The following is a 17,500-nucleotide window of genomic DNA, read 5'->3' on the forward strand; positions in this document are numbered from 1 at the left end:
GAAAGAAAAGCTTAGGGACTAAAGTTAGGAAGATAAAAAACCGAAAAGCGACAGGCGAGAAAAACGCAAAAAAGAAAAGTGAGAGGATATGATGACAAATGAAATTGGGAGCCTACAAATACAGGAATTAAAAGGATTAGAAATATGACTGAAGGTATTGTCGAAGAAGAGGCCACCTTACCTTACCTTACAGACCTTACATCTTGTTCGGGTTGCCCCAGGTATCAGTGTGAGGCACCTCTAATGTCTACCAGAGAGTTGCTAGTACATCTTCCGGTATATTTGCATCTTCCAATCTTGGATGGTCTGGGATGCAGTTTAGATATTTGTCGAGCTATTCTTAAAACACATCTACGCTCACTCCTGATATATTCCTCAGATGACTGGCAACGCATTGAATAGACGCTGCAATTATCGATGCTGGTGCGTAGTGGATAATGTCCTGTGTGCTTTCCTTATTTTTCCTGGTATATTTTTGGGGCGGGACTAGTAATATACCTCTGCTTGCTCTTTCTGATATTGTTTTTAGTTCCATGATATTTTCTGCTATTCCTTCTATCTGTTTCCATGCCTGAATTATCATGTAGCGTTCTCTTCTCCTTTCCAGACTATATAATTTTAAAAATTGTAGTCTTTCCCAGTAGTCTAGGTCCTTAACTTCTTCTATTCTAGCTGTAAAGGACCTTTGTACACTCTCTATTTGTGCAATATCCTTTTGATAGTGTGGGTACCATATCATATTGCAATATTCAAGTGGACTACGAACATGTTTTATAAAGCATAATCATGTGTTCAGCTTTTCTTGTTTTGAAGTGCCCGTAACACATTCCCATTTTTGCTTTACATTTTGCCAAACAGAGTTGCTATTTGATCATTGCATAACATGTTCCTATTCATCATCACACCAAGGTCTTTAACTGCTTCCTTATTTGTGATGGTCTCATTATTAGGTCCCTTATATGCATATAGCTTTCTTTCTCTGTCTCCATAATTTATTGATTCAAATTTATCAGAGTTAAATACCATCCTATTTACCTCTGCCCAATCATATACTTTGTTAAGGTCTCTTGTAGAGCGTTCCTATCTTCATCACAAGTAATTTCTCTACTTATTCTTGTGTCATCTGCGAAACTACTCACTACCGAATCCTTAACATTATTGTCTATCGTCTTCATCATAATAACAAACAGTATTGCAGCTAACACGTACCTTGCGGCACACCGGATATTACCTTGGCTTCATCCGATTTCTCGTCGTTTGCAATAACTATCTGTTTTCTGTTGTGTAAAAATTCTTTTAACCATCTTCCTACTTTATCCACGATATTGTGTCTAATTTTCTTCGCTAATAATATTATGGTCTACTTTATCAAAAGCTTTTGCAAGTCTAAATAAACCACATCTGTTTCATTTCCGCTTTTCATATTTTTGAATATGTTTTCACGGTGGACTAACAGTTGGGTTTGTGTACTTTTTCCGGGTACGAAACCATGTTGTCCTTTATTAAACAAATTATTTTTTATTAAATGTTTCATAATATTTTTCTTCATTACCCTTTCATACACTTTCATTATATGTGATGTTAGACTCACAGGCCTATAATTACTTGCCTCTAGTCTTGATCCACTTTTGAAAGTAGGGGTAATATACGCTAATTTGTGCTCATCATATCTTGCCTGTAATCTACACTTTGTCTTAATAATATTGCAAGTGGCTTTGCGATAGAATGAACTACTTTCTTTAACAAAATAGCAGGAATTCATCAGGCCCTGCAGCAGCCTCTCCATTTTTAATTTCATTAATAGCCTGCACAATATCAGCTTCATTAATATCTATGTCAGCTAAATATTCACTATTTTCATCCCTTACTTCTATATCATTATCTCATTATCTATTCTAGGGGTGAATTCTCTCTTATACGTTCTGCCAGTATGTTGCAAATTTCCTTTTTTTCATTCGTTAATCTCCCTTCAATTCTCAGAGGGCCTATTTCTATTCTTCTTTTATTCATCTTCTTCGCATATGAGATAATAGTTTTGGGGTTGTTTTGCTTGATATTTAATAGGGTTTTTTTCTTCCAAGTCCCGTTTTTCATTTTCTTTTGATTGTATAATCTTTTTTCTGCATTTTCTATCTTACTTTTTAGTTCTATAACTTTCCATGCATTTTTTTCTTTTGCAAGAACGTTTTTTTCCACTTTCTGATTTTCTGGAACAAGATTCTTCTGTCTTCTTGGTATGCATGAATGATGTTTACTTTTCTTCTTCGGTATATATTTTTCCACTATTATCTCCAATATTTTATATAATATCTCCGTATTTACCCTTATGTCATCACTTACGAAAATGTTTATCCCCAATCTTTGTTTAATTCTTCATTAATTTCTGACCATTTTATATTTTTACTGTAGAAGTTGTATTTTCCATATCCTTCCCACTTTTTCATTTCTTGCTTATCTCTATTTTCACTTGCTTTGGAATGAACTGTTAATTCCTAATGACATTATGGTCTGAAATACTCGCATTATAAACTATTATTTCTTTAACATAATTCATCTCGTTCACAAATACTAGGTCTAAAGTAAATTTCCTTTCTTGTTGGCAGGTGATTTATTTGTTGAATGTTGTATTCTAGTAGCATATCTAATAGCTTTTTCAAATGCCTCTTATCTTCTGCACTACTATTACTCTCTTTTTTATATGTATAAGTACAACCACAATCTCCTATTCGTTCTTTCCATTCTACGAAAGGAAAGTGAAGTCACCATAGGAGAATAGTCCAGTCCTTGTGATTTCTACATATATCATCCAATTTTCAATTATTAAGTCAAACTCTTTAGTATTAGGAGGTCTATATATTACTATGTTCATCAATTTTTCAGATTCAAATTCTACCGCTATTAGTTCACATTCTGAGTTACTATATTTTCTCTATATAGTTTTCCTTGTTTTTTGTCCTTTTCCCCATATATTGCGGTTCCCCCTTGATTCCTATTTTTTCTATCTGATCTATAAGTTTGGAACCCTTTTATTTGATCATCATTCCCAGTCTCTTGGGAATACCAGGTTTCACTTATATTCATTATATCTATTTTCTTTTCATTTTGGGTTAGTTCTTCTAAGTACTCTATTTTTCTTTTTGAGTTACTCGTAACTAAACCAAACCCTGCGCATTCATCACTATGATGGTTTGCGTGTTTCTCCTTCATTTAATACTGATAGTAATAAGGATTTTCCCATGTCTCTTTCCTGTTCTGGTATGTTGTTCTTTTTTTCATTTCCAGAAATTCTGACATTAAAAAAATCCAACTTTTTCCATAATATTTGATCTTCCTTCATCATAATTATTCATTTTGTGTCTGAATCTGCAATTTTCTCCGTTTCTGCAATATCCCTCTTGCATAATAAATACATTATATTATCTCTTGAGTAGAATTTCGGAGCTGATGCTTTGAAATTCTTTGCTGACTCTGCATATCTCATTTGGTGGTTTGCTTTTCTCTTTTACCTGATATTCTTGATTTCTCTGTTTATTTGTTTCTTTCTTATTTTGGATTTTATTATTACTTGGTTGGTTATTTATTTGATTATGATTCATGGCTACAGGGTGCATATATTTGCATTTTTTGTCGAACTTTACATCCTTTTCCTTCTTTTAGGTTTTTACATATTTTTTGGATGCAGATCTCTGCAATCATCCCATATCCATCTAAGTATGCACCATTTACCATATATTTCATAGTTTTGACATATCTTAGGATGTTTGTAGTAACATCTTTCTCCAAATCTGCAATTCCCTCTTTTCAAAAGGTTGCAGATTTTGTCTTTCTTGTCTATTTTTTCCTCTTTCCCGTCATTGTATAGATCTGGGTAGAGCCTCTTCGGGATTTGCTTTTCTGTTGTCATATCGTAATTTATTTCTTCGTAGGTATGCTGCTTTATTGCCTCATATGTAGTATCAATGAGTATCTCTGCATCCATACTTTTATCTTGTTCTTTGTTTTCCTTATTTTTCGTCATTTCATTTTTGTTTACTTCTCTTCCGTTTTCCTCTTCTTCTTTTTCTTCTTCTTCTTCCTCTTCCTCTTCTTCTTCATCCTCAACTATTTGTACATTCAATCTTGATTTAATAACATTGTCTATCCATGATAGACATGTTGAACAAAAAATTCTTGTATCTTTTCTCAAATCTTGTATTACCTCAGACACTGTGGATGGGTCGGAATGTTGCATGCAGCACATTTTCTGATTAGGTTTTGTGGATTGACTATGCTATACCAAACCTTACACAGTTTGCATGCTTTTGGCATTCTTTTTCCTAATGCATCAATTAGTATATTCACAAGATTCACCTTATTCATTTTCTTGTTCGGAGGAATATGTTGGTTTATGTATATTTTCTTTATGAGTCTCTTGACCACTTGGATTTTATTTGGAACTTCTTCAATTATTTTCAAGATGTTTCATTAGATTTGTTCCAGTTTGAAGGATTATATCATTCTAATATATCTATGAATGCTTTTTGTATCTTTTTGGTTAGGACTGTTGCTGATTCATAGATGAGAAATGCCAGTTCCCTTCCTGCTACCTCATCGTATTGCGAATCTGCTAGACACGCCAAATTACGCCACCTTTTCCCGCAGTTGGAACTTACTGCCATCTTGTTCTGATTTATAGTATTACACTTGATAAACTAACTTAGAAGACGCTTTATCCTACTATTTTCACACTAATCTTATCACCGATAGTTCACGAACACTTCTAGATATTTCTCAAATTCTAGTCGTATGTTAAACTTGTGATATCTGTTGATTATTGTGACTTCACGCGGGTACGTCTCACCAAGCAAGATGGCTACTACGAGAGAGAGAGAGAGAGAGGAGGAGAGAGGAGAGAGAGAGAGAGAGAGAGAGAGAGAGAAACAAACGTTGAAGCCGCTCTGTTGCCAAGCCAAATCTTCCCTGGGATCAGGATGACAAAATTTCCTTAATGTCCTGGAAGCAACTTGGATGAAACTTGTATACAAACACACACACTCAAACACTTACATCCAATCACAAGCGGTAGTCATACGTGCCTGATACTCCCTCATTATATCTTGAGCATTATCAAACGAAAGTTGCAAAAATATGCCACCGGCGGCGTTGCAGCAACGTACTGCGGGTTGCACAAGGAATCCGAAAAATATGTCAGTATCGGAAAGAATGTAGCAGCTGCCCCTGCTGCTGGTAAGTGGCCGCAGAGAGAGAGAGAGAGAGAGAGAGAGAGAGAGAGAGAGGAGAGAGAGAGAGAGAGAGCAATTCGAAGTCATTTGTCGACGCTGTCACCAAAAGCTTGTTGGAAAACCAATTCTTCCCCTGAGCCAACAATGATGACGAATTATCCTGAGGTCACGTCTTGTCTTGGCGAACAAAACCGCTTTGATGAGACCGTGACTAACATCCCCCCCACCCCCCACCCCCACCCCCCAAAAAAAAGGACCTCGTATTGGCCACACGCCACGGCCATAAGGGGCACACACAACTACTGACCCACACAACAATACTTATAGATGCCAACACGTCACTTTTAGTGGCCTCATGATGCTATTGGCATTGTCGATTGGGGGCCACCCCACTGTTGCTGGGCGAATTGACAGGGGACCCGAGTGCTTTCCCTTGGGGAGAAACCTAGGACGTCTGAAATCTGGAAACTGAATTCCAGTCGTCATCATATTATCTTAAGAGGAATATGTATCCCTTGGGATGTTCTTCACTTAGAACTTCTTCAAAAATTCAATCGAAGATGCATGGCATTACTGCCATAATACTATTCTCCCGTTTTTATCTATCTATTTATTTATTTTTATCTATTTTTTCTTATTTTTATAATACGTTTTTATTTATTTACTTATTTTGTATTAATTTTTTCTTCCTTTTATAATACGTTTTTATCTATTTATTTATTTTTTCTTATTCTTATCTTCTTTTCGTATTTCCCTTCCCTTCCTCTGACTTCTTCCTAATGAACACCATAATATTCTTTGGAAGCTTCAATTTCAAGTCTGCCTGTGGGCTTGTTCCATATGAGTAGGGTTCATCTTCTGAATAATAATATAAAAATAATAATACGTAACATTGCGGAGTTCTTAGCAGCGACACTCTCGGGCACCACGTAACGAAGAGAACAAATCTGTAGGCTCCGTACGTGTCGAAGAGGGTCGATTTTTGCGGACGATACACGAGTCGACATATCATCGCTGACCCGAGATAATGTATTGATTTGGGGAGGCGTGATTGGGCCCTTCGATTCAATTATAGATATGCCTTCCGCACTGACAGCTTTGTGAGATTAGGGGAAAATGGGGTTGCTACCACTGATTACTACACATTTAGACAAACGAACCAATTACGAAGAAAAAAAAATATGTAACGAATATGATGACAAAACATTTAAGCTCCTGTGGGTGCTTTCAAATAAAGTTGCTTCCAAAAGCAATCCAAGTTAAAAGGTTTAAAATTCTAAATGTCGAGGGTTGCGATATGCATCAGGGTACCTGCACGCAAGCACGAGAGAGAGAGAGAGAGAGAGAGAGAGAGAGAGAGAGAGAGAGAGAGAGAGAAATTATCGTCGAATTGTCTTGTTCAATATAATGACCTTCAGTAATACCTAAAAAAAAAAAAAAAAAAAATCCAGCTCCCTTTTTTTAAAATGATCTCGCATTCTCTCTTGATAGTAAATTTAAGTCTGCTCACACAATCACTGGTGTCGATGACCACTGTCGTTGTGACGCCAGTAGTTGAAATCAGTCTGTCACAAAAAAAAAAAAAAAAAAAAAAAAAACTAACTCAAATATTCAGACGGTCAACTTTCCTGACCAAACGAAAATTGTCTGCTGGCTACCGAATTCTGTTGACTAAATTTTGGTAATTTAACTGAAATCAACGATTAAAAAAATTCAATGCATGCAAAGATTTATGAGACAAACTGTAAGGATCATTCATGAACTTGCTAAGAAAGTTTTTAGAGAATAAAGAAAAAAATAAATAACAAGAGAAGAGAAGCATAAGAAAAGGCAGATCAAACTATACTTTGCACTCACGCGGGCAAATGTATATCAGCTGATTTTACCAGTAAAAGCTTTGACTGAATGAGAGTCGTCTAGCATCTAGTAACCAGGCTCAAAGAGAAACGAAATACCTCTAAGCACTGGCCAATGCGGCGCCATGGCATCTCAAGAGAATTTGGATACTGACGCTCTCTGAAGCGCGTCACACGCACTTACTTACAAAGGCAGATCATGCACGCGTTTTGTACAGGTTCAGTTTTAAGATGAAGCAATCATAAAAGAAAAACTCTGAAGTGGTCTATGGACGTCCACCTTTGAAATAGAGCAAGACACATTTCCGATGGTGGTCCAAGGGGCAGTTACTGAACATGTAAAAAGAAGCAATAATTACTAAAAGAATGTTGTTCTAAATAGGAGAATATTTTATATCAGGAAATCTGTAGATGCACGAAGCATTACGAATAATAAATAAATAGCATTTATTAAATAGATAAAACTTTCTTGTGCAGGACACGCTATGCACATCTGAGAAGTAATCAACAAAGAGTATGAATCAAGGAAAAGGAACACGGTACGAGATCGGCTACTTATCAAAATTTCGGTTTCACGCTGTACTGACTACACCACTCATCTGTTCAAGATTCCCGCTAAGGTAAACAGATTCTTCACTTCCAATTGAGGGTGGAGCGAATAACCACAATGAAAAATGGCATCATCTTATTTTCAAAGCTAACAATGAAGTTTCTCTTAAGAACTAGTTCCTTGCTGGACGAGTGGTTTTCGTGCTCGGCTGCCAATCCGGTGGTCCGAAGTTTGAATCCCGGATCGGCCAACGCGGAATCAGAGGAATGTATTTCTGGTGATAGAAATTCAATTCTCGATTTCGTGTGGCTCGGATCCCACAATAAGCTGTAGGTCTCGTTGCTAGGTGACCAATTGGTTCATAGCCACGTAAAAATATCTAATCCTTCGGGCCAGTCCTAGGAGAGCTGTTAATCAGCTCAGTGGTCTGGTAAAACTAAGATTGACTTAATTTTTTTCTTTGAGAACTAGAGCAATCATGACCACAGAACATTGACGGAATAATCTCTCTAAGAATACTATCGGCAATTCTTTGCCGCCGATCATCTCAGCGAAAGGCATCACTTACACAACTACCAACGAATAAGATATTTAGTTTTAAATCTTTATCTATCGAAGCCTCGTGATTATATATATAGAGAAGTCCAAGGCAGCGGGCATAAAGTCAATTGGAACAAGGCTGCCTTGGCTCTAACCAGTTCGATCTGAAAGGAACATCTAGTTACCTATTTCCTCAACACAATCCAGCTACCTCAGGAAGCAATGCTAGAGTCAAGGTACCCCACTAATCAAAGGCCGGCGGGCGATATTATATATTTAGACTTTTCGGCAACCTTTGAGAGCGCATGAAGGATGGAGACAGCTATGTAATTACAGCCGTCTGCGATATTTTGACCAAATATAATATTAGTTACACGCACGAGAGATGGCTGCCTTTGATAAAATGTCATGCCCCCTATCAGATATATTATTGCATTAAGCTACCCCGTGCTTGCTCCAAGCAAATGATGGATATCGGAATTCAAAATACAGGGATCAATGTATATAATAGCAGGGGCTAAGAAGTGTTCATTTTCTTTTGAAATGAGCTGGGAATATTGGAACACAAAATCTTCATGAAGTGCGCAGTGTATATCAGGTAAATCAGATAAATGTACACGTAAGAAATGAAGTTTAAATATGCATTTCGTGCATGAAACTGATTATTAGTATAAAAAAAAATAAAAAAAAAAAGCTTAAAAATAAAGGTGATAAAACCAACGGTGTGCGATAAACGAAGACATCATTTTAATTCTCCGTAAACATACTGACTTTTATTATGCATATCGTTTATGAAATAGTTTCAGTAAAAATAAAAAAAAAAGAGAAAAGAGAAAAAAATCCACAGTAAATTATACACGAAGATTTATTTTCTGTAAACGTACAGACTTAATCAACTCGAAACGCCCGAATTATAATTATGATCGTCAGCGGCTTCAGGAGGAATGAAGACAGACACAAACACGCCCTTTCTCTCAAAAGTGCCTGCCCAATAAGTACTGCGTTAATTGCTTGATAATCAATAGCTCCCCTCCTCTCTCTCTCTCTCTCTCTCTCTCTCTAAGGAGTCAGTATACGAGTATGTCTGTCTCTCCGTGGTGGCAGTGAACACACAAATCTCTCTCTCTCTCTCTCTCTCTCTCTCTCTCTCTCTCTCTCTCTCTCTCTCTCTCTATATATATATATATATATATATATATATATATATATATATATATATGTAAGCAGGCAACGTACGAATCTCTCTTTCTCTCCAACTGTAAGCAGTCAAGATCCAAATCTCTCTCTTCTTCTCTCTGTGAGCAGCCAGTATATACGAGTCAATTTCTCTCTCTCTCTCTCTCTCTCTCTCTCAGAGAATGGTTCTCGCCTTCGCATAATCGAACAAAACATCTCTTGACGTCCAAACACGCGATTGGGTCGACTATCAATCACGCGCACCTAATGAGAGACAATGAAAAAAAATCTCAATAAAACTTCATATAACCTATAATGACTAACATTAAACGTACGGTAGCTTCTGATAGTGACACAACAAACGTATATTTTATAGATACTAGCGGTTATTATGCCGTCTTCTGAAAAAATGAAAAGGTAGCAGACGGTCTTATTATCAGATGATGCTAAGTTAGTTCTTACTATTTCTTAAATAAACTACAGGAAAATAATTCCATAAAGCGCACTTGGATCGTCCGCTAAGACTTTCCTAAACGCCACGAATACCGTATAAAGGTGTTGCCTAGACGCAAATCAACGAACGAGGATGATTTCACTTATTGGTAACTATCGAAAATCGTGCAATGTCTGAATGATGAATAGAGAGAGATAATGCTATTTAATTATCATTTATTTATCCCTACGAGATAGAAAGGCAATAAAGACAGTAACATTCTTTCCTAAAAATATTGCAAAGAATTCTATTTGAGAAGATCTACTGTAACCAAAATATTCAGCAAATGCAGCCATTGTATTTATTTATTTACTTTTTTCATTCTTGGAAAACAAGCAAAGGAAAACCATTATTTTTATATCGATATTATCGTCACATGAATATGACATAGGGAAACTAATTTCAAGTGTTTTCCATCACACAAATAATGCTATTAAAATAAAGGTGAAAATAAGAAAAACAGTCAAGCACAGACACAAAAGAATGATCGTATTCACTCTAAGAGGCTGCTGCTGCCATGTTGCGCTAACATGACTCAAAGAATACAAATGACTCCGAGAGAGAAAATTGATTTTTACCGAAATATTTCCCTTCGTCGAGAGGAGAGGCCAGTTATAAATCACACTTTAAAGCCGTCTGCGCTGTCATAGGCTATTTGCCCCCCCCCCTCCCTATTAGCATAAGCATTCGGACAAAAGAGGTATAAATCAATGTGTCAAAAGCCTTTTACTCAAGTATGTCAAAACATCACCGTGCGCATGCGTCGTCTGGCCAAATCTCTCTCTCGGCCCAGGTCTCACTTGCATTTTTTTTAATGGTAAACACTGACAGAATACCTAATGGAACACGAAGAGAAAGAAGGAAGAGACAAAACATTCATTTACCCCGAGGAGCCGAGGGCATGTTTAACACCATTAAACAATTACGGTACATACAGTCTGATTACGAGTTATGGCTCGCCCGAGGGTGCGAGATGCCATAAGGGAAGATTCAAGATTCGGAGATTAATCGTTTCTATTTGTATGCTAAGCGAACGTCACGACATCAACGGCCAGAACCGATGAAGCAAAATAATATTAAAAAAGTTTGTATGTTTTCTCTCAGTTCAAAAGTTTCGCTCTGCCCAGAATTACGTATGTCAAATCATGCGTGCATTAACATACAAGAAATTATATTAAAAAAGCTATTATTATTATTATTATTATTATTATTATTTTTTTTTTTTTTTTTTTTTTTTTTTTTTTTGCTCTATCACAGTCCTCCAATTCGACTGGGTGGTTTATAGTGTGGGGTTCCGGGTTGCATCCTGCCTCCTTAGGAGTCCATCACTCTTCTTACTATGTGTGCGTTTCTAGGGGATCACACTCTTCTGCATGAGTCCTGGAGCTACTTCAGTCTCTAGTTTTTTCTAGATTCCTTTTCAGGGATCTTGGGAATCGTGCCTAGTGCTCCTATGATGATGGGTACGATTTCCACTGGCATATCCCATATCCTTCTTATTTCTATTTTCAGATCTTGATACTTATCCATTTTTTTCCCTTTCTTTATTATTATTATTATTATTAATTATTATTATTATTATTATTATTATTTATTTATTATTATTATTATTATTATTATTATTATGATGATTTGAACTAAGGAACCTCCGTAACGAGTATATAATATTGACAATTAAAAGCCACAGTAGTATTAAAAATATGTTTATTGTACAAGCTAAAAATATATTTTTAACACTTAATTTATAATTTTATTATTATTATTATTATTATTATTTATTATTATTATTATTATTATTATTATTATTATTATTATTATTATTATTATTATTCAGAAGATAAACCCAATTCATGTTGAAAAAGCCCTACAGAGGCCACTGACTTGAAATTCAAGCTTCCAAAGAACACGGTGTTCATTTAAAAGAAATTTTGAGAAAATAATAGGAAACAGAAAGATGATATTAGAAAATAAAAAAAAGACACATTAATAAATCACAACCGTCCCATTAAAATTCCATGAATATTAAATTCCTTCAAATATGCAAACCATTCATACTTCATCATTCACTTCCACAGGCATTCACTAATAATCAAGTTCATTTGCCATTAATCAACCGGCATACATATTGCCAGCATACAACAGCTCCGAAAGATAATTGGTCCGCCTGTGATGAAGTGCTTTACCTTCTGACAGCCTATTAATGCTTTCATCTTTTATCACGAGATTATTTTACCCGAATATTTTTTTTTCTCTCTTTTCTTCTGTACGAAGTCGTAAGCCTGTTTTATCTTTCCATAACCTTAATTGACTCTTTTTCCACTTTCGAATAACGTTAATTGACTCTTTTTCCACTTTCAAATAACCTTAATTTAATCTTTTTCCACTTTCAAATAACCTTAATTTAATCTTTTTCCACTTTCAAATAACCTTAATTTAATCTTTTTCCACTTTCAAATAACCTTAATTTAATCTTTTTCCAGTTTCACTTGTGTTTCAGCACGTTCAAAATCTTCTCTATTTCAATAGCACGTCACTTTGTTGCTTCCTGCCCAATTCTCCCATTCTTCTTAAAATTTCATTTTACAGAGATATCTTTCTGTCAAAGTGGCACCACTTTTCTCTGCATTTTCACACCAATCTGTCAGTTATCATATTAGACAGCCAATGAGGCCAAACACACACTTGTCCTTAGCCTCAATTTCACACCAAACTAATCAATGTGCTGTCTATACTGATTCTTTCTACTAAACATCAACAACAACTCCTTCCTGTCAGACCTTCTGTCTCTTCGTCTGTTTGACCTTTTTAATCATTCAAGATCTTACCATAATGCTTTCCCTGATACATTACGCTATACTTCCGTGATTCTGTAGGCAATCCTATCTTGCAATAACACACCCAAATAACTTCACCTTTCCATCACTAATTTCTCCGTTTCCTTATCCAACCACTCACTGTTTCTATTTCCTCCTCCCACGTCCCTCAAACTTTCCATTTCCACACTTTACATGCTTTCCCTCCTTCCTCTGTATCAAGCTTGCTTGTCTTTGCTGCAGTTTTATTTTCATGTCTTAATTTTTTCTTGAACCTAATAATGATCAGTTATACCTGCAGCCACTCCTCTTCTCATCAATACATCCATCAGTAATTTTATATATACATATATGTATACGTGTGTGTGTGTTGTGTAGTTGAGTGCCAGTGTCTGCGTTCCTATATACGTATATATCTACACCAAACGGAAAGTGAAGCCGATGAATTCAATTATGGAAGCCATGGAGGTTAAAAAAAAAAGATAAAAAGAAGAAAAAGTAGCATCCCTCTCAAGATCATCCCAGCAACAGTAACTCACGACCACAATCATTCTATGAAAAGTGAATTTGGCCAAAACTATATTTAGCAAAAAAAAAAAAAAAAAAAAAAAAAAAAAAAAAAAAAAAGACCAAGAACAGTATGACGTATACAGCTACAAGCCCTTGAGAACCACCCTAATGAAGGATCCCTAAATTCTCATTTGGCCATAGGCGACAGGTGAGGAGGGAGGGTGAGGTGCACCGTAAGGAGGTTGCATGTTAGAGGAGGAGGAGGAGGAGGAGGAGGAGGAGAGAAATGATAGCAGCGAATGTGAGAGGGAGGGATAGTGGAAGATTTGGGGCATGGGCATAGCACAGGCGAGGGCATGAGAAGGGGAGGACCTCGTAAAAGAGAGAGAGAGAGAGAGAGAGAGAGAGAGAATAGCAGCAGCAGCACCTCCTCCTCAAAGGCCGTAAGACGGAAAGCGGGGTGATGTGGGGAGGGGGGGTACGGGTGGGATGGGGGGGGGGGGAGGGGGGGGGGTTTTAAACTATTAAGGCTGTTTAGGGCGTCCCGTCCCATCGCAAAAGCCGGCGCGGCGGCGGCGGCGGCGGCGGCGGCGGCGGCAGCAGCAGCGATGATTCCTTTTTGGCCGGCGCTATCTGGCCGCCAGCCGCTCGTTAACATTAAACTGTAACATTAAACATGAAAACTCGTTAGCCGAGGGAGGCTCCGCCGCCCGAAAAAACCCACTATAGCACGCGTATAGCCTTGGTCCACAAAGTGCTATATAACTCCGTGCGATGGGGGCGGGGGTTGGGGGGGGGGATCCCAGGGCAGCAGAGGCTTTTACGGAGGGGTTCCGTAGGGCCAGAATCCCGCGGCGTTGTCGAAGGACGCGCTAAGGCCCTTCTTTCGTCGAGGGGCGAGAGAGGCTCCTCGTCGGATGTCGCCAAATGGGATTCGCGAATGAATGTTTAGTAAACTTTGTGGAGAGGCTGTACTAAGCTGCAGGTGGTGCAGATATTTGCAGGAGAGAGAGAGAGAGAGAGAGAGAGAGAGAGAGAGAGAGAGAGAGAGAGAGAGAGGTTTAGAACTTCACATACAAACAGAAGAAAAACACTAAATCAAAGCAACGGGAATTTTTCCTTCTAATAGGTCCCCCCCCAAAAAAAAAAAAATACTAACCCTTCCCATCCGATTACGTTGAGGCAGCAAAACAGTCAATAGTTACGAAGAGAGAGAGAGAGAGAGAGAGAGAGAGAGAGAGAGAGAGAGAGAGAGAGGTTAAGAACTTCAGATACAAAAAAAAACTAAAAACACTACATAAAAACACTGGGAATTTTTCCTTCTAATAGCTTCAACAAATAAATACTGATCCCTCCCCTCCGCTCCCGTCTTTTCTCTCTAAGCGCATAATATGTTAAGAGCATGTTCTGGCACATGAATGGATGTCCCGGCGAGCGGCTATTTTTAGTAAGGTCACCATCAAGGTCACACAAAGGTCACTTTTAACCTTGGCGTTATTTGAGAGCAATTCATTAGCTGAATAAGTATGGCAGACATTTAAGCCTAGCTATTGAGGTGAGAGAGTTATGGCCAAGGTTTAATTGACGGCGGACAGAAGTTTGAGAATCTGGACCTATAATTTCTCCTGTTGGCAAAGTTCTTATAATAATAATAATAATGGAGAAACAAATCCACAGTTATGTAAACGTACATATATTTAAATCTAAAACTTTAAAGATAGCTTTCGGGGATCTGTTCGGTTCCCCTTATCAATCATAAGGGGAACCGAACAGATCCCCGAAAGCTATCCTTAAAGTTTTAGATTTAAATATATGTACATTTACATAACTAGGTGGGAATTGTTTTCTTTTCAATTTGAAGACTCGTGTTACTATGAGGATTTTTTAATAATATAATAATAATAATAATAATAATAATAATAATAATAATAATAATAATAATAACTAATAAAAAGCAAAGTAACGAGAACTGAAGGGATAAAGCTACCAGATGGGAGCAACATCAAACACATAGATGAGACAGGATACAAATACCTGGGAATAATGGAAGGAGGAGATATAAAACACCAAGAGTGAAGGACACGATCAGGAAAGAATATATGCAGAGACTCAAGGCGATACTCAAGTCAAAACTCAACGCCGGAAATATGATAAAAGCCATAAACACATGGGCAGTGCCAGTAATCAGATACAGCGCAGGAATAGTGGAATGGACGAAGGCAGAACTCCGCAGCATAGATCAGAAAACCAGGAAACAAATGGACAATACACAAAGCACTCACCCAAGAGCAAATACGGACAGACTATACATAACACGAAAGGAAGGAGGAGAGGACTACTAAGTATAGAGGACTGCGTCAACATCGAAAACAGAGCACTGGGGCAATATCTGAAAACCAGTGAAGACGATGGCTAAAGAGTGCATGGGAAGAAGGACTAATAAAAGTAGACGAAGACCCAGAATATACAGAGACAGGAGAAAGACAGAAAGAACAGAGGACTGGCACAACAAACCAATGCACGGACAATACATGAGACAGACTAAAGAACTAGCCAGCGATGACAATTGGCAATGGCTACAGAGGGGAGAGCTAAAGAAGGAAACTGAAGGAATGATAAAACAGCGGCACAAAAGATCAGGCCCTAAGAACCAGATAATGTTCAAAGTACGATAGACGGAAATAACATCTCTCCCATATGTAGGAAGTGCAATACGAAAAATGAAACCATAAACACATAGCAAGTGAATGCCCGGCACTTGCACAGAAACCAGTACAAAAAGAGGCATGATTCAGTAGCAAAAGCCCTCCACTGGAGCCTGTGCAAGAAACATCAGCTACCTTGCAGTAATAAGTGGTACGAGCACCAACCTGAAGGAGTGATAGAAAAACGATCAGGCAAAGATCCTCTGGACTATGGTATCAGAACGGATAGGGTGATACGTGCAAACAGACCAGACGTGACGTTGATTGACAAAGTCAAGAAGAAAGTATCACTCATTGATGCCGCAATACCATGGGACACCAGAGTTGAAGAAGAAAGAAAGAGGGAAAAAAGGGATAAGTATCAAGATCTGAAAATAGAATAATAAGGATATGGGATATGCCAGTGGAAATCGTACCCATAAATCATAGGAGCACTAGGCACGATCCCAAGATCCCTGAAAAAGGAATCTAGAAAAAACTAGAGGCTGAAGTAGCTCCAGGACTCATGCAGAAGAGTGTGATCCTAGAAACGGCACACATAGTAAGAAAAGTGATGGACTCCTAAGGAGGCAGGATGCAACCCGGAACTCCACACTATAAATACCACCCAGTCGAATTGGAGGACTGTGATAGAGCAAAAAAAAAAAAAAAAATAATAATATAATAATAATAATAATAACAATAATAATAACAATATGAGAGCTGATCTCCCTCAATGCAGAAGGAGTTGTAATGATTCCAAGGATAAGCGAGACAAACACAAGGAAGACAGGCTATCGAACAGACAAACAAGAGAAAACAGGAGTCAAAATGCAAATAAACAGTTATAAGAATACTGAATGGAGGAGTACTTACCATAGTACGCATGTTGATGGCAGGTGGTTGGTTACGAACATGACCCATAGACACCTTTTGTCTAAGGGTGTTATGGGTATTCAGGATTAATTCCTTATCCTGACAGGTAAGTCCTCCACTCTCTGCAATAAGGGGAACACAGGAAAATGAAAATAGGAAAATGAAAGGATCTTAAAGTAAAATGATACTACACTCAGTCACGTCTCTTCCATGTGTGTTCAGTACCACCAAATACAGAATTAGATATACATACATGTACTCTACATGCATTAAGCTACAAATGTCCTTTAATATCCAATTCGCTCTATCTCGGAATTAATATACTTTCATATATGTTAACCGAAGGGGACTTTTTTAGTTGGTAATAATTTCATCTTCTTAAGGATCTATAGGTAACAAAAATCATCCTAGTTCTAATTAAGTTATTATATATATGGAAAAAATAATCAAATGCGTTTAAAGTTACATGATTTTAGAAGTAACATCGGCCGAAAACCGGACAAAACAAAACAAACAAAAATATATTTACTATTTTTTATCTTCCTAGTTCTAATACAGTTATATACATGGAAATAAAAAAAATGTGTTTAAATTTACATAATTTTAGAAGTAACATTGGCTGAAAACTGGACAAAGAAACGAACAAAAATAAATTTACATTTTTTTTATGCAGCTGGAATCTTAGCAAACAAACCAATCACCTACTGCCTTCTAAAATCAAATGAGAAACATACAAACAAACGTAATTCGTTCTAGAATCAAATAAGAAACATTACTACA

General features: G+C 37.2%; 1 protein-coding gene across 1 annotated transcript in view; it reads right to left on the reverse strand.

Annotated features, from left to right (window-relative positions):
- Positions 1–17,500, reverse strand: part of LOC135194967 (venom allergen 5.01-like) — a 134,384-nt gene that overhangs the window by 58,116 nt on the left and 58,768 nt on the right. The window contains 1 exon segment of the mRNA XM_064221212.1: positions 16,721–16,842. Within this exon segment, the coding sequence (XP_064077282.1) occupies positions 16,721–16,842 (122 nt within the window).

This window comes from Macrobrachium nipponense, chromosome 20 (assembly GCF_015104395.2).
Source record: "Macrobrachium nipponense isolate FS-2020 chromosome 20, ASM1510439v2, whole genome shotgun sequence".
In the NCBI taxonomy this organism is placed as follows: Eukaryota; Metazoa; Arthropoda; class Malacostraca; order Decapoda; family Palaemonidae; genus Macrobrachium; species Macrobrachium nipponense.